General features: G+C 40.2%; 2 protein-coding genes across 2 annotated transcripts; one reads left to right on the forward strand and one right to left on the reverse strand.

Annotated features, from left to right (window-relative positions):
- The first annotated feature begins 271 nt into the window (after positions 1–271).
- On the forward strand, positions 272–4,475 carry LOC131242397 (uncharacterized). Its single transcript, XM_058240990.1, has 2 exons — positions 272–1,444; positions 3,870–4,475. Exons 1-2 carry the CDS (start codon positions 365–367, stop codon positions 4,254–4,256), a joined length of 1,467 nt encoding a protein of 488 aa, XP_058096973.1. The 5' UTR covers positions 272–364; the 3' UTR covers positions 4,257–4,475.
- A 1,099-nt stretch (positions 4,476–5,574) lies between these two features.
- On the reverse strand, positions 5,575–24,219 carry LOC131242398 (bet1-like protein At4g14600). Its single transcript, XM_058240991.1, has 4 exons — positions 23,929–24,219; positions 23,719–23,842; positions 22,293–22,349; positions 5,575–6,010 (listed from the first exon to the last, which is right to left on the reverse strand). Exons 1-4 carry the CDS (start codon positions 23,982–23,984, stop codon positions 5,849–5,851), a joined length of 399 nt encoding a protein of 132 aa, XP_058096974.1. The 5' UTR covers positions 23,985–24,219; the 3' UTR covers positions 5,575–5,848.
- Positions 24,220–25,942: the final 1,723 nt, after the last annotated feature.

Below are 25,942 nucleotides of genomic sequence, written 5' to 3' on the forward strand. Positions count from 1 at the left end.
AAATTTAAAAAAAATTACTTAATTATAATTGTGTACACATTATGGACGGTTCAAAATATCAGACATCTCATAATGTGGGCCCCAGTGGCTGGGTGCAAATAGTAGATCCTCAGCCGCGACGGACCAAATCCACCGCATTTTTCTAATCCTTCTTCCAGCTTACACGTCACGCTTTACTCTTCTTTTCACGCCCCATCTCACACAAGACGCAAAACCCACGTAAAGAAGGAAAAAGAGCTCATTCCACAACTAATAAAAGGATTTTAAAAAAAAAAGATTCCATTCCCATCTACTCCTTACACACCGTCCAAATCCCAATCTAACATCCAAACAGGTCCACTTTCCAATTCATACAGTTTCCACCATGAACAACAACAACGAAAGCAACCCAATAGAAATAGAGAAAAAGCCCAACATCCTCTCAAAACAAAGAACGATAAATTATTGTTTCTGCTCTCCAAAAATCTTCGTATCCCTCATCATAACCTTCGTTACCATTCTCATTCTCTTCCAAATCCAATCTGTAGAAACCCCATTCTCTCTTCCATCAGCACACTCTCCTTCATGGGCTTCCCTCCATTCATGGGGAGAAAAGATCTTCAACACCCACCTCAGCTTCAACTGCACTGCCCACCTCGACGCCATCATCTCCCGTCTACGCGACTCCGTCACCTTCCTCCCCCTCAAGGATCTCCGCTTCGCCACCACAGCAATGCAAGACCACACGTGGTTCATGAGTTCCCTCAACGACACGTACGACGGGGGCGAGTCCGAGTACCAGTACTTCCCATCGGAGGCGTCGAAAGGTAGGCTCTTGTGCCTCATGGGCCGCGACAGATTGGACGGCGGGAGGAACTCGTATGCACTGGCGTGGCCCGATAGTCTGCCGAGAGGAGCGACGGTTCTTGGAGGGCTGACGTACGTGTCGGATACTTACTACGACTACGACAACCTGTGGCACGGGTTAATGGCGATGATGCCTTTCGTGGAGTGGTATAAACGGAAAGGGTGCGTAGTGCCCACCCGGTGGATTTTATATCACTGGGGTGAGGTTAGGGTGAAGATGGGGACTTGGGTGGGGACGTTGATGGGGGCCACCTTTGGTGGGGTAGTGAATGTGGAGGGGTTTGAGGGTGGTGATGGTGGGCCCACCTGTTTGGAGAAGGCGGTAGTGTTTAGACATAATATGGGGAGGATGGTGGAGGAGAAGAGGATGGAGGTGTTTGATATGATGAGGTGTAGGGCGAGGGCGTATTGTAACGTGAGCGGGGGTGCGCAGGATAAGGAGAGGGGTGGTGTTCGGCTGACGGTGTTGCTGAGGACTGGGGCGAGGGCGTTTAAGAACGAGTCGGGGGTGGTGGGGATATTCGAGAGGGAGTGTGGGAAGGTGGAAGGGTGCAGATTGACGGTGGCCAGATCGGATAATATGACTTTCTGCGATCAGGTGGGGTACTCTCTCTCTCTCTCTCTCTCTCTCTCTCTCTCTCTCTCTCTCTCTCTCTCCATCATTAATTGTGCCAGATCGTATTACGACGTGATCCGAAAAATAAGGTCGATCTGGAACTCAAGTGGGCCACACCACAGGGAAGAGTGAGGATGGGGATGCTACCACTGAAACCTTCCCGGCGGCCACTGAGTTTTACATCAGGCTGATAGATGGCTTTCCATGAATAGGTTGGATGGTATATACAATACGGTGGCCCAGGAATGTTAAGCTTCATCGCCTCCACTGTTTGCTTCGGTGTGGCCTACGACTATTGCGCGTGGGGGCCATCATGATTTTCCATGAAATCCAACCAGTAAAGAAGGATTATCCCAACGTGAAATTGAGACGCCTCAAAAATCAAGTGATCCAACTATGATGTGGACCAACACATGAATAGTATGCTTTTGGGTGGTGGTACATTTTTTTTTAATGATGTTACCTACCGTATTGTTTTCATACGGTCCAACGTGATCAACAGGCGAGCCCAACCATGAATCATGATGATGGTATTCGAAAAATCATCAGGTGGGCCATACCATTGAAAACAATGTACAACCACTCCAAAAACTCTAAATTCCCGTGGTAGCTCACCAATGGCTGGATCGGTCTGATTTTTGAAAGTACAGTTTTCATAGCTGGGAGACACCTCATTATCTGCGATGCATGCACCTCGGTGGGCTCTTTTTCCTGTGTTTTTTGTCCTCTGCTTTAACTTGGAAGTGACCCATCAAAGTTAGGCAGTTGCCAAAAAAAAAGCTGAAGACCGTAGCCGGCGCACAAACTGACAATTAAGACCGTACGGTTGTGATATTTGTCCCATACCAATATTGGGGTCCACGCACACTTGGCCATCTTCCTGGACGCGGATTGGCTAATGATCGATACTCTGTGGAACACACCATGATGCGTGTATTTCATCCATGCCGTCCATTTATTTTTGCAGATCATTTTATGGCATGAGTCTAAAAATAAGGTAGATCCAAATCTCAAGTGGTCCATATCATAGGAAATAGTGTTGATTAAATGACCATCATTTAAAAAAAATTGGGGGCCACAAAAGTTTTGGATCAAGGATATTTGTTTTTTTCCCTTTATCCAGGTCTGTATGACCCGATCAATCAAATAAACATTACAATGGGGCCTAAGAAGTTTTTAACGGTGGACACTCAATCACTACTTTTTTATGTGGTGTGCTCCATTGAGATTTCGATTTGCCTCATTTTTTAGATCAGGGCCTAAAATGAACTGGAAAAATAGATGGATGATGTGGGTAAAATACATACATCATGATGCTGCTCACAGAGCATCGACCATTAGCCACTTGCCTAGTGGCATCATCACTGGCCAAACTGTGTCCTCTTCTGCCCTATGATCGCCATTGGCCAACGTAGGTATATTAGTTTTCATTTTATTAGGTATGGACTACTGGGAGACATGGAAGCAACCTCATAAATGAATCATACAATAATACATAAATATAAATAAAGTAACCACATGATAAAACACATTTTGAAAAGAAAAAAAATTTGTAAAAAAAACCACGGTACAAAGTGATAATTAATTCTTCATAAAAATAAATTACAAAAGATAGAATTAACTTACAAATACAAAAATTCAAAATTCTTCTTCAAAACCTTAGCTTCTCTCTCTCACATCCAAAGCATTTCTTGTAAGTGACTTATCCTAATTCCCATAATTATAAACACTTATGTAAGATTACAAGCGAATTAAGAAACAAAATAAGCACTTGTAAAAAAATCTTGCAAAACCATCATTTGAACTTTTGATCAATTGATGACACATATTTGAACCTTCGATCAATCGACGACACATGTCCAATCAATCATACATGCCTAAAATCATTCAGAGAGCAAGTATGTTTTTTCCGAGTATGCCTGATCAATCGAGCCTTAATCTTCTATCTTAATCTTCTATCGCTCGAAAAAATTATCCAAAAACTTAACTAAAAAATTCGATATTCGCTTGATCAATTGAGTTAGAGTTGGATTCATCGAACTCCCTTATTCTAGCATAGATTAAAGGTACCGGTTTTCAACATGGACCAACCTCAGAAGTGGTGATCCCCACACCTGGGCGGCGATCAAAGATCAATTTATTAGGATGTCAGCTCACGTAGGTGTGGTAAGCTTAACCTCATTATCCTCTCCCCACGTGAAGGGATGATATCGTGAGTGTTGACTGCACTGAATTTGGGTGCAAGTTGCCATCGCAGCCGTCCAGTCTTGATCAAATGGTTGGTCAACCAAACGATTGAGGTCCCCACACCCTATAAACACCCAACAATAATTCAGACCATTGCCATCCTCCCTCCCAGTCTCCTAAAGATGAATAACGTAGTTGTGCTTTGTGTGGCTTGATTCAGGTGAAGATGATGAGTTCAACGGACATTCTGGCGTCTTCGCATGGGGCCCAGCTGACCAACATGTTCTTGATGGATACGAACAGCAGTGTGATGGAGTTCTTCCCAAGAGGGTGGTTAGAGCTGGCAGGTGTAGGACAGTACGTTTACCACTGGGAAGCGAGCTGGTCAGGAATGAAACATCAGGGCGCTTGGAGGGATGCCCAAGGTGATGAATGCCCGAATCCTGAGCCGCCTGGCGGGTGCATGTCCTTCTACAAGGCTAGCAAGATCGGGCACAATGAGACCCACTTGGTGGAGTGGGCCCGGAATGTGCTCAAAGAGGTGAAGATCAAACGGTTGGAGGAAGCCTCTAGGGACCCTGTCTCACCTCCATGTCCATGTAGCTAGTGTCTTTGGTTGCATTTGCATTGATTTATTTGTAGTCCTGAAGTGCATGTTATGTTTCTTGACAAAGGATGCAATGTTACACGTGTATATCTAAGTTTGTTGTCAAACAGTATACCGTACACGTGGCATCCATGAGATCCATACCGTAATCTGAGCGACCCGAAATGGATGGTCGTTACTGAATAAATAAATAAATAAATCAAGTTGTTTGGAAGGGCATTTAACAATCAAAGATGGATAGTTATGGAAGAGATACAACCAACTGACTAGATTCAGTGAGAAAATTTTCCTCCACTTGGTGGCCTAAAATCATTAAACCAGTGTTATTTTTTGAGGTATGGCCTCCCATGGTGGGACCCAGTAGATGAATGGTTTGGATCACGGTGGCCCCAAGAAGGTTTCAATGGTAGCCGTTTCCATCTCCATTGTTTCCTGTGAAGTGCTCCCACCACCTGGAGTTACTATTGATCTGCTTAATTCTTGGGCTCACATCCTAACATGAACCTGATAGACGGAGTGGATGTCGCAGGGACATCACGATAGTCCCAATGGAGCTTTGGGTTACGGGAACGACCAACACTGGGGCTTTAGGAAATTCGGCATCCTGTCTAATTTAGCTCCGAGGGACCCATGATGTAAATGGTCCCGAATACTAAATGACTAGCCCCATATTTAAAGAATCATCCCCAAAGATTTTTCAAATAGCACAATCTAGAACACCTTTGATATATCAAATTGAATAAGGCCAAAAGCTCAGGTAAGATATTCCTATTCCATTTTCACATTATTATCCACTCCTCCCTATTTTGAGGAGCAAGTTGTCTCATATGATGACAAGTCTGTTATATCTCGAGTCCCTAATGCAGTGTATGCTATTTGGGTTTTCAATTATTAGTTTTGATTTATCAATCTTTGCATCTACAATTAATAGAGTAACAACTAATTTTGATAAGTTGTGAGATATCATTATTGCTTAACCCGATGTCTACATTGCATTTATAGGTAAAAGAGTAATTGAACAAACATTGAATGAAACTATTTAATATGTAATAGACTACTTAATATGGATCATTGGAGTGTTGATTCAAAACGGCCGCTTATGCATTGACACTTTGGCAGTGGCCCTCTTTGGAGGGTGTGTCCAAGTGGGCCCTAAAACTGCTTTACCCTTCCCATTTCACTCTCAAGCCCCAGCTCTCCCCTTGCTAGGCCATGGATTTATTTGCCGTCATGGATTCCCCCTTGCTAGGACCCTACAGTTTGAAGGACCATCGGAGGGACAGGCCCCTTCACATGCAGAATATTGTGTGAAAAGCACTAGCAAAATATCAACTTGATAAGACCAAAGCTCTAATTATCTTAGTGCTACCAATATTCGAGTACATGACAGTAATACTGATTTTTCAATAGCTGGACCAGACCCTTTTCAAGTTAACAGTTACCTACAGCAGCAACAGCAATAGTTCAAGAAGGTTTACATTGGAACCACATATGATATTAGGGCGTTGAAGGTTGGAAAAGACTTGCAAATTCCCAAAACCCACTGCTTTTCGAAGACTCCACACATGCATGCCCAGGTGGGTTTTCACTTCTCACCTTCTAGAAATCTTGGACCACAAATAGACAGCAAAGAAGCAAAGGAGCGCAAAAAGGACAACGTGCATGACATGGTTCGAGCCCTGCTGGATTATGCTCTTATTCAACCTTCTCATGTTGTTTTTCACACCAGCTTGAGCTTTGATCATTGTCATTTGCTGTTTCAAAACCACCACAACATCACCTCAGAAGAAAATTCAGACATTTTGACAGAACCAATGAAAAGGGGAAGAGAGCCTAAACAATCACCAAAGCAAGCTGAGTGCTGGAACAGCATGATTTGAGATCTTCTGGCCCATCATATACCACCACCAAATGTAGAGAATACACTAGCCTTGAGCATCAATATGATTTAACAACATGCATTGTGAATAAAGAAAATAGAACACGAGGAAAATAAAATCTGAAGAAACACACAAGAGGAATGATGACCTACCCCCAGTAGTAGACGAGTAGGTTAACTAGCACTACAACCCATTTTTTTAAACCTTCGACAACTAGTTGTAAGCGATCATTACTCCATGCTATAAAAGAGGACTGATCACCTACAGCCGGTTCTGCAATACAACCCATTCTTTTATGCCTTCAGAATTTTGGTCTCAAATTTTACCATAAAAAAATCACCTATGTTAAATTGAAAAATACTTGTAAGAAGGGTTGTGGGTTAACCCTACAAGCTGACAAGTTCAAACTTGGACACATTCAGTGACGGACACATGCAGTCTTGATTTTTATTTGTATTTTTTTAAATTTATATCTAACATATTGGAGAAAGTGCTCAACCTGATGAATAAACTCCAAAGACACATTCAGTGATGGACGTGCATGGACATAAATTTTGCTGGCCTTCCCCACGCAACATTTCCAAAGCAACCCAAATGAACAAACCTAATGTCACAAATATAAAAGTTGCAACATGCAAAAGAACAGAGAGTGGACTTTCCTGACACCAATCTGGATCCAACAGCTTCATAGGCATCATGTGCAAGAACAGTATTGACTTTGAAGTGAGTACTGTATTGGTTTATACTCTATAGACCTTATAGTAAACTAGGAGGTGTGGCACGTGCAACTCACATGGAGACAGGATGGAGGAGAGAAATCAGGGAGAGGGAGGGTCAGGCCTAAAGTTTAAGGGGTAGAAAAGAGGAATTATATGATACTTTGGCTGCATTCAGTTGAAATGGTACACGTGGAATATACTAACTCAAATTAGACCAACTAAATTGTGGACACAATGTCGCTAGGGGCCTGTTTGGATACCACCAAATAAGTTACTTTTTCTACTTGCAGCAATAGATAAGTAACTTATTTGAGATAAGTTTGGTTTATGATCAATTATAAGTAGCTTTTTTATTTGAAGTTACTTAATCACTTCAGTTTAATAAGTAGAAATCAAGATAAGCTACTCAAGGCATAGGTAGTTTATCTTAAGTAACTTAAGATCCAAACACCCCCAAAGTTTGAGTGAAATCATATTGTCTAGACGACGGTTAACCTCTGATTCTTGTTTTTTAAATAAGATCATTGGATATTTTTCATTTTCGACCTTCCAATAAATGCCCAAACCTAATAATCAAAATAACCAAATAAAAATAAAAGTGTGTGGTGTAGGAGTAAAAATAAAAAATAAAATAATAATAATAATAATAATAAACAAATAAAAGTAGGTTTTGGTTCACGAGTCATGACCCATTTAAGCTGGTGCCCATAGTTTGGATGGTTTATTTTGAATCACTTGTATGCCACTTGTACAATTTCTCAGTAATTTCTAACTGCCTGTGTATCACACTCCGCCAAAGTAAAAACTAATTCTCGAGAGAATAAGTAGGCGTTTGAGAGGCTTTTTATGGGTAAAAGCCTGAAAAGCAACCCACTGGCTGGCTTTTGCAGGTGACATCTGAGGGATACCAACCACATTTTCAAGTTCCTAAAATACCTTTGAATTTAAGTATTTCCCGCTTGTTGGTGGGCTTCTCAATACATTGCTGTTATCTCTCTCCAAAAAAAAAAAAATGTTCCTTGAAATTTCAAAGTTGCCTCCAAAAACTAATTTTGAAGGCAAAAAATTCTAAACACAACTCACGTCATAAATAGTATAAGATGGTGGAGCTGGCAACTGCCTTCTGGTAATCTTGAGATTTCCTGATCAAAGTTTCTGACTTTTGTTTGAAAGCCGCAAAAGAGTCAGGAAAATAAGAAATATACTTTCAAATTATGGTTAGTTAACAACCCATGTCCACGTCCATGTTGCAGACACTCCTGAACACAGCTCATATGAAAAGCTTATTTTTTATGTTTAACTAATTTTATCTTATATGTTTGCAATACTTCTTTACGTGTGATAAATTTTCAGGTTCACAGGAATAAATCAACCATTTCTTTATTTTCCAGTCGTGCCTAGAGGGGACAAAAGAAACATCAATTTGTTCCTTCAACAATTTCTAATCTCTGATGGACCTCTCATTAGGATTCTAGCCCAGATGAAGTTTTGATCATCTGTCAGAGAAAAAAAGAACAAATTGGCATTGCAGGATTCCCATGAAATTATTTGTTTTCTTCTGGAAGCAGACGATTATTCATCCACTTCACACGTTCCATGAAGAGCCGGGGACACTGAGTAATCAGAAAGGTAATGTCATTACCATTTTTTTTTTAACATGCAGATATTTACAATGTAGTATTACATGTAAATTGTATTATTTTTCACATTGTGAAAAAAAATACAGTGCTACATGTATGACTATATTTTAAATAACAGTACGAAAAAGAAAAGAAAAAATCCAGATATTTGATTATTCATCTGCTTCACATGTTCCATGAATAGCTGGGGCATTGAGGGGTATGCAAAATAGCAATATCTTTTTTCTATTTTATTAAAAGAGCCAAGATGGCGCAAAAGCTACAACCAAAGCAAGAAAGAAAAAATTACAATCCTTTGAAGATGATATACAATAGGCCCACTCCACTATAAGGAGAATGGCCTTAGAGAAAACCTCTCCCACCCTAGTAGATTCATTCCAAAAGCATCTGCAATTTCTCTCTCCCTACACTGCCCACAAGGTGGATAGAGAAGCCAATCTCCGATTCTCCATAGAGATTTCTTTTGCCTACCAAACTCGACCCCATGCCAAACTGACAATGGAGATCCCACCAAAGCTGGCATTACCCACATAAAATTAAATAGCTTAGTGAGATTATTCCACATATGCCTAGTGAACAAGCAATGGATGAAGAGATGATCGACAGAATCAAGATCTGCCATGTACATCACACACACATTCACGATATTGATCGGCTTGAAGTCTTTTTAAGTTATCCGCCCCTGTCGCCTACAGGATGGTGGCAAAGAAGGAAGCCCCTAACGTTGACAAAAAACAGCCCCTCGAGTGGAACTCAGTCATGATTCATGAAACTCATAATGTCATTTTCACTACCTCCTAGAATTGCTGAAAATGCCATGGGGAAGTCATCTGGACCCGGAGCCTTATCCCTCCCCAAAGACACCAGTGCGGCCTTGACCTCCTCCAAGAATCAGCTCTCAAGAGAGGCAACCTCAGTATTGGAGGGACTATTGAACTCAAGATCATCCAACAAAGGCCTATTCCACTCCTCATCAAATAGGAGAGAGCTATAGAAGTTGACCACCGAGTCAAAATTTTGATTTTTTCCTCGAACCTCCTCCCTCCACCACGATGCTACCAATCTTATTGCTTCCAGCCAGTGCACTCGCAATACTACAAAAGAACTGTGTATTTTGTCCCTCTCCTTAAGCCAAGTGGCCCTAGAACATTGCCTCCACTTAATTTCTTCCTCATTAATGCAATTATAACAATGTCATTACCGTTTATCTTTGATTTCTTTTTAAACACACTAAGATTTACAATGTAGTCTTACATGTAACATTGTCTTATTTTTCATGTTTGTGGAATCTCACAATTAAAAGCCACTCAGTCCAACACCAACTCAGATGTTCATGCCTGAGATATGAATTCTTTTGAGCAAGAATTTCTTCTTCTTTTATGGAAGGTAACACTACCAAGGATTGAACCCTGGATCATTCACACAGACGACACCATCTCCACCAGCCCATCTACTGAGCGGGAGACTCTTGAGCAAGAATTTATTCAGTCCTTGCAAAAGAAAGAAAAAGTACAAGTTTCATAGCTATAGGGCTGTCGAACATCATTGTACTCAAATCTGGAAGCTCCCGGCTCCCCCCAAATTCATAGCGTTCGGCTGGTTGGTATCTCTGAAAAAAATCCTGACGGAATATAACCTCAGAAAGAGAGGGATGTGCGTAGTGAATATCTGCTTGTGCTTTATGAAGGCGGAAGAGTCAGTGGACCATTTGCTGCTCCACTGCCCTTTCATTTCCCCTATTTTCGCTGATGTTCGGTCACGATTCGATATCAGTTGGTGCCCCCCTGAATCCATTTCCTCTCTTTTTATGGACTGACACGGGGTGAAGCTCAGAAAAAGCCGTTCCATATTATGGAGAATGGCTCTTCTCACCATCTAGTGGTGTGTTTGGGAGGAAAGGAACAGTAGATGCTTTCGGGATACAGTTAATACCTCGGGATGGGTCTTATCTAGAGCTAAATCGCTAATTATAGAATGGACTACCCATGTAGAATTCATGACGTGTTCCGATCTTTTGCTTCTTGGAAAGTAGCCTTTGTCTGCTATCTCAGCAGTATCGGCTGCTGTCCTTGTTCTCTGTATCTTCCTTTCCCTTTTTAATTTTAAAGTTTCGTTATCTTTCAAAAAAAAAAAAAAAATAGCTATAGGGCAGTCAATGGGCCAGGCATGCGAAAGCAAAAGCAAAATTTTGAATAGGCCCAACCGGTTCAAAATCCATGACCAAACCAACCCCAGGCCCAGCTCGTTGACTGCTATAGATACCTAGCCCTAAAGCATGGACAGACAATGGCTACAATACTGTTTCATTTTCTTTGAAAATTTTGATATCCACCTCAAAGAAAATGCTATTTGAAGTTTTGAACCCATGTGAAGGCAATTTGGTTCGTAAGAAAGATTTTATTTTCTTGAAGGATAGCCAAAGAAAAGGGGAAAATACAATAAAGATGATGAAGAATCATCCAATTAATACAAAGAAGAATTATCCCCCCAGCTATCATAAAGAGCCTCAACAAGGCAACAGGCTAAGGCGTCACAAGTCTTGGAATGCCCACTCTAGCACAAGTCACTTTGCCTTTAGAATGACCTGATCAGGAGTGTATTTGTCTCTAAAATCCTCTTGTAATGGTCCAACCAAATAGAACAAAAAACAGCTAGCAAGATAAGCCGCTCGAGGGTTCTCCTTTTTGCTCCTTATTCAAAGTGCCACATGCTAAAGAAAATCCCAATCTTTTCAAGCAGTACCCAAGTGGCTCCAAGTAGACCAAAAAAGAACCACCAAATCTTTTGAGCAGAGCAATGCAAAACACAGGTGATCCACAGTTTCTGCATCCCACAAATACAAGATGCACACATCTGGAACAATCATTTGTCTATTCCTCAAGTAGTTGATGGTAAGCACTTCATTTTGCCAACTAGGCAATCCGAAAGCACCAACAAGAGGTCCTGATTACCTCCAAATATGGAGTATGTGGTCCTAGGTAGAAGGGGAAGGGAAACAATATAACACTGAGTAAAAGGATTTGACAGAGAATCTTCCTTGCATGGATTCTACACCCACCTGGCCCTCTCTAAGGATGCTCTATAACCGCTACATCAAACTAGCCAAGGCTACAATCTCAACATCTGTGAGATTCCACCTGAAAAGGGGGTTCCCAACCAACTGTTCATCGGCTTGAGACATGCTGAGATATGAAGACTCCCTTCTCCATGAGAACATTGTACATCTGAGGAAAGGTAGAACTGAGGAGGGCTCTCCCCATACCATCTATCTTCCCCAAAACGAATGCGAGAGCCATCCCATCAAAGGAGATTGCAACTCGAAATGAGTTAACCGCCCTAAGTATAGCTTTCCATAACCCGAAATCCCTATACCGAGATGAGGGGGATGTGAAACACCCACCAACCCTAACCCCATATTTACTTGAAATCACCTTGTTCAAAGATTGTCCTTATCCTACCAAATCTCCCCAACCATTTAGCCAACAGGACAAGTCTAACAACTACAGAGATCTAATTACCGAAAGCCCCGCATGTTCACAAGATGGAATTTCTTCTTCACCTCTGGCCCCTGCCATAAAAACTCCCTCTAGTCTAGATTCTTTCCACTTTATTTATTATGCTTATTGGACATTGGAAGAAGGCCATATGGTAAAGAGGCATGTTAGTTAGGAGCGGGTCAACTTGATCAAAGTAATGCAACCTCCAAATGAGAGGTGGCAACCATTGTTCGAAGTTTCCCCGATATTATCCATATCTCTAGCTCGACGATACCGATAACACTGGTAGCAATATCAATACCACAAGTAGTATCAGAAATTCCAGGTATCGATGTTGTATCACTAAATATCGCCAATGCATTGATATTATTGCCAATATTTTCGACTGTGTAAATTCTAGGTGTCGCTTGTATCACCAATGTATTGATATCGCCAACGTATTCCCAATATTTTCGACTATGTAAATTCCAGGTGTCGCTTATATTGCTAGTGTATCAGCAATATTTCCATAATATCGCCAATGTATTGATATCATCAAAAATATGTTTACTAAAATATTAAAAAAAAAAAAAAATAAATAAAAATAAAAAAAATTTGTTTCAATTTTTATGGCCGCATGGTTGTATGCAGTGTTCAAATTCTTGACGATAATATTGATTATATCGCGATATTATCACCCACCGCAACATGGGTAATATTGAGACTATAGCCTTTAGTTTCCTTTCCAGTTGTCGACGATTTCTTGGCGAAATATACGTGTTGTCGATATTCTGAAATATCGATGGATGTTTGGATGGAAGGCTGAATGGTTGGTGGGATAGATGGGATGGTTGGATGGATAGACAGGATGGTTGGACTAAATTCTTACAATAACATGTGCTTTTAGGCCCCCATTAAATGGTAACTTACAACAACACATCCGCATGGAGTGAAGGCGGGGGGACACCCTTTCGTCATTTAAAAAAAAAGAAGTCACTCAAGCTCTCGGCCCTTCTTTCTTCAAAACCATGTAATAGCGAATGTGTCTATCTCCTTAGAAATTTTACCTCTTTCATAGAATTCTAAGATGGAGACTGGGACATTGGACTTCACATCCTTCCAAACACTTGGAAGAATGCCAAAGGAAAACCATCAAGCCCTAGAGTTTTGTCCCTTCCCAAGGCCTTAGTCACTTCTAAGGCCTCTTCTTCAATCCAGTCCTTCCAACCAAGCAATTTCTTCCTCATCAATTAGATTGAAGTCAAGGTTGTCTGGATTTGGGCAATTTCAATTGTCCCCTCAAAGGAGGTCTGCATAATAGTCAAGGATTGCTATGCAAATTTCATATTTTCCTCCAATATGGCATCATCGACCGCCCCTGTGAATGCAATGGTCATAATAGAGATTGTTACAGAAATTTCATATTATGTTGATCACCATTGTTTGGTGTGGAAATAACAAAGCACTCCCACCTCTCTGTAGTAGTGCTAAATGTTATCGGAATTGTGTGGAACTATCTGTACTTACAAGAAGCAACAGAGGAATTCCTTGCCCAAAACTAACACAGTAATGCTTTGGATTCTCCTGAAGGGATGCAATGAAAGTTTGGTTTGACTCGGGCATGTATTGTCATGACAACCACAAACCTTTTTTATTGATGATTTGATTAAACCTTATATGTCCAGCCCTTGTGTTACTGGAGACTGTCATGAGATTATTTTTTAAATGGTAGTAGATTGAGTCTGGCATCAGCAGCCTAACTGAGCATGGAACCCATTATTTTTATCTATGTCAAATTGGATTTGGCCAATTGGCCTACAATGGAACCAACTAGAATGAAAATATCCAATCAATGTTTCATGTGGGCATCACTGGTCAAAAGATTACAATTTAGAAAAAAGCTCCAAAAAAATAATTTGTGCTGCTTTCAAATAACCAGAAACTCACAACATCATAGTGTGAGAATTTCACAAGGCATACCATCTCCAATTAGTGGATCTCGTTACCCTCTAAGGGCATATCCTTGGCTACTATAAGAACCCTGAAGAGAACTTATTCCAAAAAGCCCTAACTGGTTTCTATTCATCCAAATCAAAATGGAACAATCACAATAGAGTTACGATCTTATTCAAATAGTTTTATGAAAGACTTATAATACAACTAGTTGCATCGGACATGTAGAACAATCCAAGCACAATCTAGAGTGTCCATTCATTTAAGCTTGCCGCTGGCAGGCCATGAGGCAAATGATAAGCAGATAATTATGACCCTTCGAATGTCGGTGGCATAACAATCTGTTTCACAAGCCATATATTGGTGATGGTCAGGATCATCTGACTGTAAGTGGTCCTTGAATCACAAGCAGCGTTGTCATGTGCGACCACATATGCGCACATCCATATGCAAATCGCATATGCGATCATGGCACATATGCGATCGCATATGTGGCATATGCGAAAATGATCGCATATTGGCCATGGCACATTGAATATTTTATTTTTATTTTTGCAAAAAACAAAAAAACAAAAAAAAAAAAAAAACAACATTTGGCCTAAAAAAGGCTTCCAAATCTCCTCCATTTGCAATATTCTCACTCCAAAACTCTCTTACTCTATTTTTCTCTTACATTTCTTAATTACAAGTGGTCTCTCTCTCTCTCTCTCTCTCTCTCTCTCTCTCTCTCTCTCTCTCTTGTATTTCCTACTTCCAAGTGATCTCTCTCTCTCTCTCTCTCTCTCTCTCTCTCTCTCTCTCTCTCTCTCCTACATTCCCTCTCTCTTGGAAGTTGGAAGATCAAGATTCAAGCACTTTCAAATTTCAAGGAAGATAGCTTATTGATTTTCTACAATAATAAATAAATAGCTTGTTGATTTTGTTGTTACTTCTTGTTAACTATATTGTTAAATGTGGATGACTTGATGTTTAATTGACTTTATCTCTCACAAATGTATTTTAAATATGTAAAATTAGTTATCTATTAACTTATAAAAGTTCTCCTTAGTTTCTTATATTTGTTTACTTTAAAAAAATAATAAAAAATTCCCTATTCATCACAATCAATTTCATCTTAAATAGAGAACCTGATTGTTCTACACCGCCCATTCGGGTATGTGGACTTTCATATCTTGTTAAGATGTGTTGACTACTTTTATATTTTGAAAATTTGTATAACACGTAGAGATGTTGATGATTAGTGTCAATACCTTAGATCGTAGCTAAGTAGTGATACTTATGCAATGTAGAAATGGTCACCAAAGCGTTAATCGCTGAACAGCTGAAAGGACAACATTTCGACGGTAACAACTATGAAGACTGGCCCCGCGCAGTGCGAAGCCTTCTGGACGAGGACAACATATCGCACACACTCGATGAGGTACAAGAGGAACTCATACTGGCTGAAAACGGAAATTTAGGAGAACATAGGGCTACAATGACCCGCTACAATAAGTGGTGTAAACAAAATCGTTCAACCCGTAATGTCCTTATTAGCACTATGCGTAAAGAACTCATACCTACGTATGAAGTGCATAACACCGCTAAAGGAATCTGGGAAGCACTGACAAATGCCTATGCGCAGAAGTCGGATGCGAAAGTTCGGGCAATGGAATTAGAATTCCAGGAGTATAGGATGTCAGTCGGCTGCCCCATGAAAGATTATATCCGTAAGATGGAGCAGATGATAGGTGCCCTCAGAAACGTTGGATGTAAATTGACTGAAAATCAAAAGATAATAGCAATGCACCGTTCCTTGCCTGAATCTTGGGCCCCAATCAAAAGAATTCTGAACCATATTGATTCTATCACTACGTTCAGAGACTTTTGTGGCCACTTGGTACATGAGATTAAAATGAATGCAATTCAGCCAGGTTCGGCCAAGGCCTTTGTAGCAGATACCCATAAGCGGAAAACTAACAAGAAACGGTTCAAAGCTCGCAAGAAGGCGAAAAAGAATAACCAAGAACAGAAGTCCACAGCACCTCCTCCAAATCTCAAGAAGGGGAATGGAAAGAAAAAGCAGAAAAAGACAAGTATAGTCTGCTTTGTCTGCGGAAATTCCGGCCATTATGCTCGGCAGTGTGCCCATAAAAATACGGTCATTCCTAAGTCACTAGATACTTTTTATGTAGGCGTTTGTTCTGCAATTTTTTCCGTTGATACTATATCTAACGAGTGGATTTTGGATTCAGGCGCAACGAAGCACATGACATGGAGTCGTCGATGACTCGAGGAATTCCGGCTTATAGCCAAGGGAAGTTACAAGGTGTATATGGAAAATAATTCTATCGAAAACGTACTAGGGATTTGCGTTTCCCATCTGCATACGCGCATAGGGCAAATAATAATCCTCCGTGATACTCTTTATGCACCGGGGATGCGTTGGAATTTAATTTCTATTTCTAGGTTATTATTTAATGGTTTTGATATTCGATTTCCAGGACAAGAGTTTCTTTGAGACTAAATAACCTCATCTTTGCATGGAAAAATTTAATTTCAGATTTATTTATTCTGGACGTAGATAACGATAATGCACCCCTTGCTTTATCTACTATGTCGAATGAAACTGTAGTATCTGAATCTCAAAAATGGCACGCGAGGTTAAGTCACATCGGAAAGGATCGTATGACAAGACTAGTACATTATAGTCTGTTAGACTCCTTATCCAAAGTTGATTTGTCATTTTGTGAACATTGTGTGTTCGGGAAGACTTCAAAGAAACCATTTCCTAAAGCGGCTAGGTCCAAGGGCACACTAAAGATAATCTATTCAGATATCTGTGGACCCTTCAATGTACATGCCAAAAATAGATGTCAATACTTTGTCACTTTCATTGATGATTACTCGCGCTATGGATATGTGCATCTCATCTCACACAAATTTGAGGCTTTTGATTGTTTTCTTAAATTTAAAGCTGAGGTGAAAAATCAGCTTGAGAAAAAGATTAAAATACTTCGATCTAATAAAGGTGGCGAGTATACATTTGAAATGTTTAAATCATATTGTGAAAACGTTGACATTGTTCGGCAGTACACAATGGCTTACACTCCACAACAAAATGGTGTTGCAGATAGAAGGAATATGAGACTATTGGACATGGTTAGATCGATGATGGCACAAGCCAATCTCTCTACCACATTCTAGGGAGACGCACTGTTAACAGCCGTCTATGTCCTTAATAGAGTCTCATCCAAATTCATTCCTAAGACCCCATATGAGATGTGGTCTGGGAGGATTCCTTCTCTAGCCAACCTCCGCCCTTGGGGATCTCTGGGATATGTTTTACTACCTACTCCGCATAGAGGTAAACTTGATAGTAAAACCATTGAATACATGTTCATAAGATACCCTATGCATTCAAAGGGATACGTTTTAGTTTATGAGGACCATGGACGATAGATTAAGATAGAATCCCGGGACGTGACCTTCATTGAAGATAAATACCCCAGCAGAATGCAGCAAAAGGTTCCGATAGAACTTTTTGAAATACCCGATGTATCTCAGGAGAGTGGGAGTTCTACTTCTCAAGATGATGATGCTCCTATAGTCCGTCAGGATAGTGGGAGGACATCTCAGCAGACTCCTGAGTTACGTCAAAGCGAAAGAGGATTGATTCCCCGAAGATACTTCGACATTGAGGGGCAAACATTCTCTTGCATTGCGGTTGATGATGATGAACCTGATTCGTATTAGGATGCATTATTATCTTCTAACTCGGCCAATTGGGTGACTGCTATGGACAAAGAGATCGCTTCCATGGAAAAGAATAAAGTCTAAGAACTTGTTGATCTGCCTTCTAATCGCAAAGCGATAGGTAATAAGTAGGTACTAAAGATCAAAAGAAAGGCAGATAGTACAATGGACAAGTATAAAGCACGATTAGTTGCTAAAGGTTTTACACAAAAAGAAGGCATTGATTACAAGGAGACCTTTTCACCTGTTACAAAGTTCTCCTCAATCCGCATGATCTTGTCCATTGTCGCAAGTTTAAACTTAGAGTTATATCAGATGGATGTAAAGACCGCATTCTTAAATGATGACTTGGACGAAGAGATATACATGCAACAGCCCATGGGTTATGTGGACAAAAAACATCCAAAGAAAGTCTGCAAGTTATTAAAATCTATCTGTGGGCTGAAGCAATCTTTAAGACAGTGGTACATGAGGTTCCACTTAGCCATCACCACTTTTGGATTCACGATGAGTGAAGAAGATCATTGTGTATACATGAAACGGTCTGGAAGATATTTTCTGATACTATCTCTATATGTAGACGATATCTTGCTAGCTAGTAATGACATGCAATTATTTATATTAACTAAAGATTGGTTATTCTCGAACTTTGAGATGAAAGACCTTGGTGAAGCCAACTTTCTTCTTGAGGTAAAAATCATCAGGGATCGCTCTAAAAAAAATTTAGGCTTGTCTCAAGCCACCTATATACAAAAGATCTTAGAGCGGTTCAGGATGGAAAATTCAAAAGCTGTTGAAACCCCTATGGATAAAGCTGTCAAGTTAGACAGGAAATTGTGTCCCCAGACTGAAGCTGAGAAATTGGTTATGTCCTCAGTACCTTATGCCAGCGCAGTAGGGAGGTTAATGTATGTTATGCTTTGCACCAGACTGAATATTAGCTATGCAATTGGCATAGTCAGCCGTTATCAGAGTAACCTGGGACAGCCTCATTGGCAAGCCATCAAACGTATATTCCGCTATCTTAGAGGAACAAAAGACCTAATGTTGTGTTATGAAGGCACAAGCCTCGAGCTCAACGGATATTCTGATGCTGCTTGGGGTAATGACGCCGACGAGAAAAAGTCTACTTCAAGATATATATTCTCACTCGGAGGAGGAGCTATCTCATGGTCGAGTAAGAAACAGACATCCACAGCTCTTTCATCTATGGAGGCCGAGTACATTTCATGTTGTGTTGCAGTTCAGGAGTGTGTATGGGTTCGCAAATTTCTATTAGGTCTAGGTGTTATACAGCGTGTTCGGCAGCCTATATCGTTGAAGATAGACAATACTTCTGCCATTGACTTGGTAAAGGATCCTAAACACCACCAGAAGTCTAAGCACATTGAGATTAAGTATCATTACGTCCGTGATCAAGTGACAGATAAGAAGGTTGCCCTCAGCTACATTCCTACTACGGAGATGATGGCTGATCTCATGACGAAACCTATAGTCAAAGATCTATTTCAGGTTCACGTCAGACAGATGGGATTAAGGAATGCTTAAGTGATGTGCTTGTTTTTAGTACATTTGATCTTTCATTAATGAATAACACATTTCATTCATTCAGTATTGAATACTAATGTAAACTAGGTAAGTAGATCATCAGCATTTACCTTGAGATCATGTAAGATTTCTATTTTTGTCGGCAGGCCGGTCACCCACTCGCACGGGTTAACCAACCTTGAATGTACAAGAGGTATATTTGGGGCCATATTCATACACTGAGGTATGGACTTCTCTTTATTGTGAATAATAAAGGATGAGAATATGAGTGAGTCGTATCCGCCTACAATTTTAAAGAGATTGAAAATGAGACTGATAAAGTCGAATAACATAATCGCACCATTCTTTTCATGCGATCAATGTTATGGCCTGAATTTATAGCCAGGTTATGAGGTTATGAGATGAGTCGTACCTCATGAAGAATGACTTGTGTATTGTAGACCCGACATACACCTAGTATTGTCTACTTTACGACGTGGATTGTAACCACGTGCGGGGACCTTTTACCTATAGATTGCTTTGATTCGATCTAATCATTGCAACGTGTGAGTAGCCAGTCCTGTAGGTGACTCTGTGTAATTAGCTACCCTCCTCTTGTGTATATGAGGATGAGATTGAGTGTCGCTACTTTAGTGTACTATGACGAAAGGTCCTTGATTGGCCAGACTCAGTTACGCTAGGAAAGCGGCTTGATTGATTCCAAATTACACATCTGCGTAGGGCAAATCCTGTGACAGCTACACTAAGTTTCTAAAACTATAAATACGCACTTGAAGACTTATCCGCCGGCAGTATCGAGTTGTTTTTCAATAGACTTTTGCGAACAATATTTTTTTCTTAAAAGCATATATATGAGTATTGCTTTAAAATTGATTTTAGTCAAAGTTTGTAAAAAATCGAGTTTTTAGAATAACTTGATAAGTTGGATAAGTGCGTATGTTGGCCGAGTACTCCAGATCGGGAGTTAACTTCATCCGGTGTGGTCATGCGGACTAGGACAAGCATTACAGAGCTTGGGTTATTGAGTACTAGTTAGGTGGTCACTTAGTACTTAAGCACCTATGAGAAGATAACGGTGATCCATCTGGTCCCACGCCTCTGATTCTTTTGATCGCGATGTTTGGTTTTTTTATTGTTATTAGGCGAGTTAGATGGACAAATTTTTGTACCTATCCCACAATGTGATTGAGTGGTAGATGTTGGACGTAGGCCAGTGGGGCCCACTGTGTGAGCAATCACTAGTGGGTGGGTCCCATGTTTTTAGGCCTCTTCCGGCCTCCTTTTTCAGTTGGTTTTTCCAAATTTAAAATTGAATTTGATTTTGGATGGGAGATATGGAGAAGACCGGATAATCTGGTATCATCCCATCTCCATCCATCTCTACAAAAGGGAGGAGTTTTTCTCTCGAAAAGAGCATCAATCATAAGAAATACCAAGAGTATACAGAGAGATATACAGAAGCTTGATTGGTGGACTAATTTATCTCACTCATACAAGGCCAGATATAATGTTTGCAGTGAGCCTTCTATCCAAATTCATGCAAAATCCAAGTAAACAGCATATGGGAGCAGCAAAAAGAGTCCTACGATATATTCGTGGCACATTGAACTTTGGAATCAGGTAAAGAAGCCTCGGTGATCTACTACGACAACAAATCTACCATTGTAATGACAAAAAATCCAGCATTTCATGCAAGGACTAAATACATAGAAGTATGTCATCACTTCATAAGAGAACTCGTGGTGAAAGGAGAAATCAAGTTGGAATACTGCAACACCGAGGATCAAATTGCAGGCATTTTCACTAAAGCGCTTTCCTGGCAGAAATTTGTCAAGTTACGAGAAATGCTCGGAGTTGAGGTTATTTGAATTAACGGAGCGTGTTGAGAATAATTCAAACCTGATTGAACGTTGTTGTCCAACGGTCATAAGAACGTTTTTCATTGTTTTCTCACTGTTTGTTGTAACTGAATTGAATGTGGTCAAGCCACATGTCAGTTGCTAATTAATTGTTTTAGCAAGAATCTCTCAAATGTTAGTTTAGGTGTTTACATCATGTCTATAAAAGAGTCTTCTATGTAGTGTAGATATACAGAAAAATTCAACATACTCTGCCATCCTACATTTTAAGAAAATAGCCCTTATTGTTTTATGCGTGTTATTTGTGAAATGTGTGTTATTTGTGATTGAGTTGCTGTCTAATTTGTTGGACTGACAGCAACTCAATAGAGCTGTTTTCTTAAAATGTAGGATAGCAGAGTATGTTGAATTTTTCTGTACATCTACACTACATAAAAGACTCTTTTATAGACATGATGTAAACACCTAAACTAACACTTGAGAGATTTTTGCTAAAACAATTAATTAGCAATTGACATGTGGCTTGACCACATTCAATTCAGTTACAACAAACAGTAAGAAAACAATGGAACTTCAAACGTTCTTATGACTGTTGGACAGCAACGTTCAATCAGGTTTGAATTATTCTCAACATTTTTTATTTTTTTATTTTTTTTAAATATACAAAACGATCGCACATGATTGCATATGCAATTTGACAACAATGATCACAAGCAATCCAAGTTGGGACCCACTGAATTGATGATTCAATCTAATGACAAGACCCACATTTCTTTGTTCTTTGCTTGATCTTCACACTCCAGTTTGCATGATATTGATGAGATTATTAGGTTCCAATTGGTGTTATTCTTGCATCATGGTATGCCAAGAGTGGGCTGGTGGAAGAATGTAAAGTCCAAATAGATAATTGGAGTAGCCCACATGTCCAAAGCAACTAGCTGTATTTTCCAATCCTAGGACAGTTGTATAAGATCATTCCTCATCATTACATGTGTGAGTTCTAAACCTTGTAGCAACTCTTGTACCCAATCTCGATATACAGTGTTATTGTAAATTTGTAGCTAAATAAAATGGAAACCATGAAGTCACGATTCTAGCCAGTTAAAAGTTCAAGATTCCGTGCTATCAGTACCGATGATTCACCAGATACAGACATACAGATACAAATGTTAAATAATCATCAAAGAAAAAAAGAAAAATCTCGAAGAACTAAGGCAAAACTTTACCAATTGGGTTATGAAGTCATTCTGAAACTTTGCCTCTGACCCTATTTCTTGAGCTACCTGCAGTGTAATATACTTAAATAAGAGCTCGTATAACGGATTGAGAAGGACCAATAGAACCCATCCATGGTCAATAGTGATAATATAATAAAATACTCAGGTGCTCACAACAATATCAACTCCGCATAACAAAGAAAAAGAGGCCTAGTCATGAAAGTGTTTCACATCACATGCTGTTGTGTGTTTCTTTCTTTCTTTCTTGTAATCAATCTCAGAAAACTGATGATAACCCAAACAAACATCCACCATCATGGACGAGAATGAGATGATAAAGGGTCTAGCCCGTATCATCAGCATTCAAAATCTTAAGAAGATCTCGCGAACAGGAATGCTTACTTAATCCTGCCATCCACATATTGCCGGATATGCCAAATAGCCCTGCTTCAACAAATGAGCAAGGGACAATCTGCATTCCGTTGCACTCCTATTGTAATGTACATCCAAAGATTCCAAACAGGCTCTAAAGGGCTGCTTGGAATTTGGATATATATATCAGAATGCAGGTGATGGTATTCATACATCCCACATCACCATTTTAAGGAAGCAGAGCCATTTAATGGATCAGTCTTTATGCAAATGATGGAATGCTCCTGCCTGCAGAAAGTGCAACTAAATGTGAGGGAGATGATAGCAGAAAGGAGTCATTGTCATTTCATTCTCATTCAGGGTGTCAGACAGGCTGACCAACCACAATTCATTGTTTTCTTTTTTCTTTTAATATCCTTCTCTTTTTTTTCTCTTCTTTTTTTTTTGTTTTTTTTGTTTTTTGTATTTGAGAGAGAGAAAGAGAACACAATTTTATGATAGCCATTGCAATTAATTGTACAACAAAACTGGCCCTAATTCAGCTGAAAATTCAAATTTAAAAAAAAAAAAAAAATCCCAGTTAAAGAAAATCAGCATGAACCTAGCATCCGTAAACTGTTAAATGCAATACACGCACAAGTGTGCATTTTCTCCCAATGCAACAATGACGAAAATCACACGAAGATTACAAACGGAATCCCCCAAAAAAGAATAAAGAAACAAAAGAAGAAAATTTAAAAAAAAAAAAAAAAAAAAAAGCATAAAAATCAGAACAAAAGCCGGAGACCGAATTTAAAAAATCCTGCAAAGTCATCTAACCCCAATTTAACACAATTACAATCTAAACAAGATTTCAATCGAAGACAGACTGAAGTTCAGAACATAAAAGATCGCATCAAATAGAAAATAAAATAAAAGGAAAAAGGATTTCCAACACATGCGCCAAACAATCTGCGTAATTACAAACGCTCCTGGAATTCGCAGCTGTAAATACAAGAATCGTTGAAATAACAACGCCAACGACAGCAATTTAAAACGAAAAAGAAAAGAAGGCAGAACTCACGTTTTTCAATTGTGAGAGCTTTGAGCGAAGGCCGACTATCTCTTCGTCCAAATCAGCATGCATCGGGTCGATCCTCAATTGGATCTCATTGGAGTTAGCGGCCGCTCTCGTGTTAATACCTTCTCTGCCAGAAATCAATAAAGAAAGGGTTAGATTTTTGGGAAAATTACGTAATCGCTTATCGAGTTCGTTTTGGGAGAATTTCACTACCTTGATCTCAAAGGCCCACCACCGCCATAGAAGGCTCCTCTGTGGGAATTAGACATGGACAAAAGGCACCTTCTTCTGGAAGAGGAACCCTAGAAAGAAGAAGGCGATCTCGAATACGATATTGTTATCGGAATCGGCTTCTCCCCAATCTATGGCCAAAATTCGACGAATCAAGAGAGGGAAGGGTTACAGAAAGAGAGGACTTTCTTTCTTTAACAGCCGTGCGTGGAGAAAAGAAGGCATGGGATGGACGAAAAAACCAACACCATTTCATAACCTCTGGAAACGAAAATGCTTGCGTGACTTTCGCTCGATGAAACGATATCTCGGGAGCGGATTAGGTGGGCCCGGCCTCACCCAACACGGTAATGCCCTGACCATGGGTCCTACCTTGATGTATGCATTGTATATCCACACCGTCCATCCGTTTTTCCAGTTCATTTTAGGACGTAAATCTAAAGATGAAGTGAATCTAAATATCATCTGGACCACACCATAGAAAACAGTGGTGATTGAATGCCCACCGAAAAACCACTAACGTTCACCTAAATGTTTATTTGCCATCCAACCGGTTGATAAGGTCACACAAAACTGGATCAAGGGAAAATTAAATATTAGCTTAATCCAAAATTTTTTGTGGACCACAAGAAGTTTTTAATGATTAATCAACAGCCTATATTCCAGTGGTGTGGCCCACCCGAGATTTGGATCTGCTTTGTTTTTTGGGTCTATCTCCAAAAATGAGCTGGCAGAGCAGATGAACAGCATGGATATAAATACATGCATCGAGGTGGGCCCCATGCTCAAGGCCGCACCCTGTTGGGTATGTCCGCCCCGCGCTCAATCCGCTCGGATGAGATCCACCCCAGACACCAGTCTATGAGGTGTGCCACGCTGTATTTGGACCGAGGCCCGGAAACCATATTGATTCATAAGCCGGGTGGTCAACACCATGGGAAACAGCTGCTGCTAAAGTCGGCCATTGAAACGGTCCAAATTGTGTTTGCTTCTACTGGCGTGTGAGAAACCCCCAAGTCAGAGGAATCATCCACTGGACAGCACCCACAGTGGACATTCCAAACCGTTTGTGTTATGCTTTTGTCAAATATATTTTTATCAATAATTGATTATCGATCATTCTTCTATCTTATTCATGGTTACACAGCAATATAATTATTAGAAACCTAATTATCAATGAGTTTGCATACACAAGCATATGTTGGGGGGAAAAAATATAACAAGTCCTTGAGTCGGTCAGAGGACCAAAAGAGTAGTGAAGCAATGGCTCGGACTCATTGGATGTTGAGCCCGAATAAAGCCCAAAGTCCACAAGAATGCTGGATGGAGAGACATAGCTCGGACCGCGAGGTCCCTAACCCGGCCGTAGCCTGAGCGTCCAGAGCCACAAAGCGAAACTTCTAAGGGAGGAAGTGCACCTCAAGGCCTAATCAAAGCCTCACAGAGGAAAGCCTAAATCAACAGAGTAATATCAGTCAGTCCTAGATCCGCTCAAACTTTATTCCGATTCAAGGATTGAGTCGGTTAATAGAGTAAGCGGAGAAACAGTCGTAGAGTTTATCTCAGCACGACAATGTCGAAAAGATAAGCGTCGGCCGAGTTATATCGCTCCATATCCGGAAGTTACCTAGTGAAACTCTGGATTCTGTCCGAGATCTTCGAAGGATAGGAAAATAATCTCCGAGAATCTAGAGGAAGTAGGGATTACGGATCCTCAAAGATTGTAATCTACCTTTACGAGATTTACTCTAAGGAATGCGAAAGCCCTACGAGGTACAGTGTCATTATAAATATAAGGATCTTCATGCTAAAAGGTATGCAAAAACTCTCGCCCTAAAAACTTTTCAAAAGAGACCCAAATTCTGACTTTAGCATCGGCGGGTCCCCTAACAAGACCAGGGTCACCTTTTCCTTCTTACGTGTGCAGATTCAAGGGTCATAGAAGAGGCGAGCCAAAAACAGCATCAACAGTTTAGCGCCATCTGTGGGAAACAAT

The sequence above is a fragment of the Magnolia sinica genome, chromosome 4 (genome assembly GCF_029962835.1).
Source record: "Magnolia sinica isolate HGM2019 chromosome 4, MsV1, whole genome shotgun sequence".
In the NCBI taxonomy this organism is placed as follows: Eukaryota; Viridiplantae; Streptophyta; class Magnoliopsida; order Magnoliales; family Magnoliaceae; genus Magnolia; species Magnolia sinica.

Bases quoted from the DNA above. Each gene is read 5' to 3' on its own strand.
- LOC131242398 (XM_058240991.1), bottom strand. From the start codon at position 23,984: ATGTCTAATTCCCACAGAGGAGCCTTCTATGGCGGTGGTGGGCCTTTG. The intron at 22,350-23,718 runs GTGAGTTCTGCC...ATTACACTGCAG, and splicing joins AGCTCTCACAATTGAAAAAC to GTAGCTCAAGAAATAGGGTC. The intron at 6,011-22,292 runs GTAAAGTTTTGC...GTTTTGAAACAG, and splicing joins ATGACTTCATAACCCAATTG to CAAATGACAATGATCAAAGC.
- LOC131242397 (XM_058240990.1), top strand. From the start codon at position 365: ATGAACAACAACAACGAAAGCAACCCAATAGAAATAGAGAAAAAGCCC. The intron at 1,445-3,869 runs GTGGGGTACTCT...GGCTTGATTCAG, and splicing joins ATATGACTTTCTGCGATCAG to GTGAAGATGATGAGTTCAAC.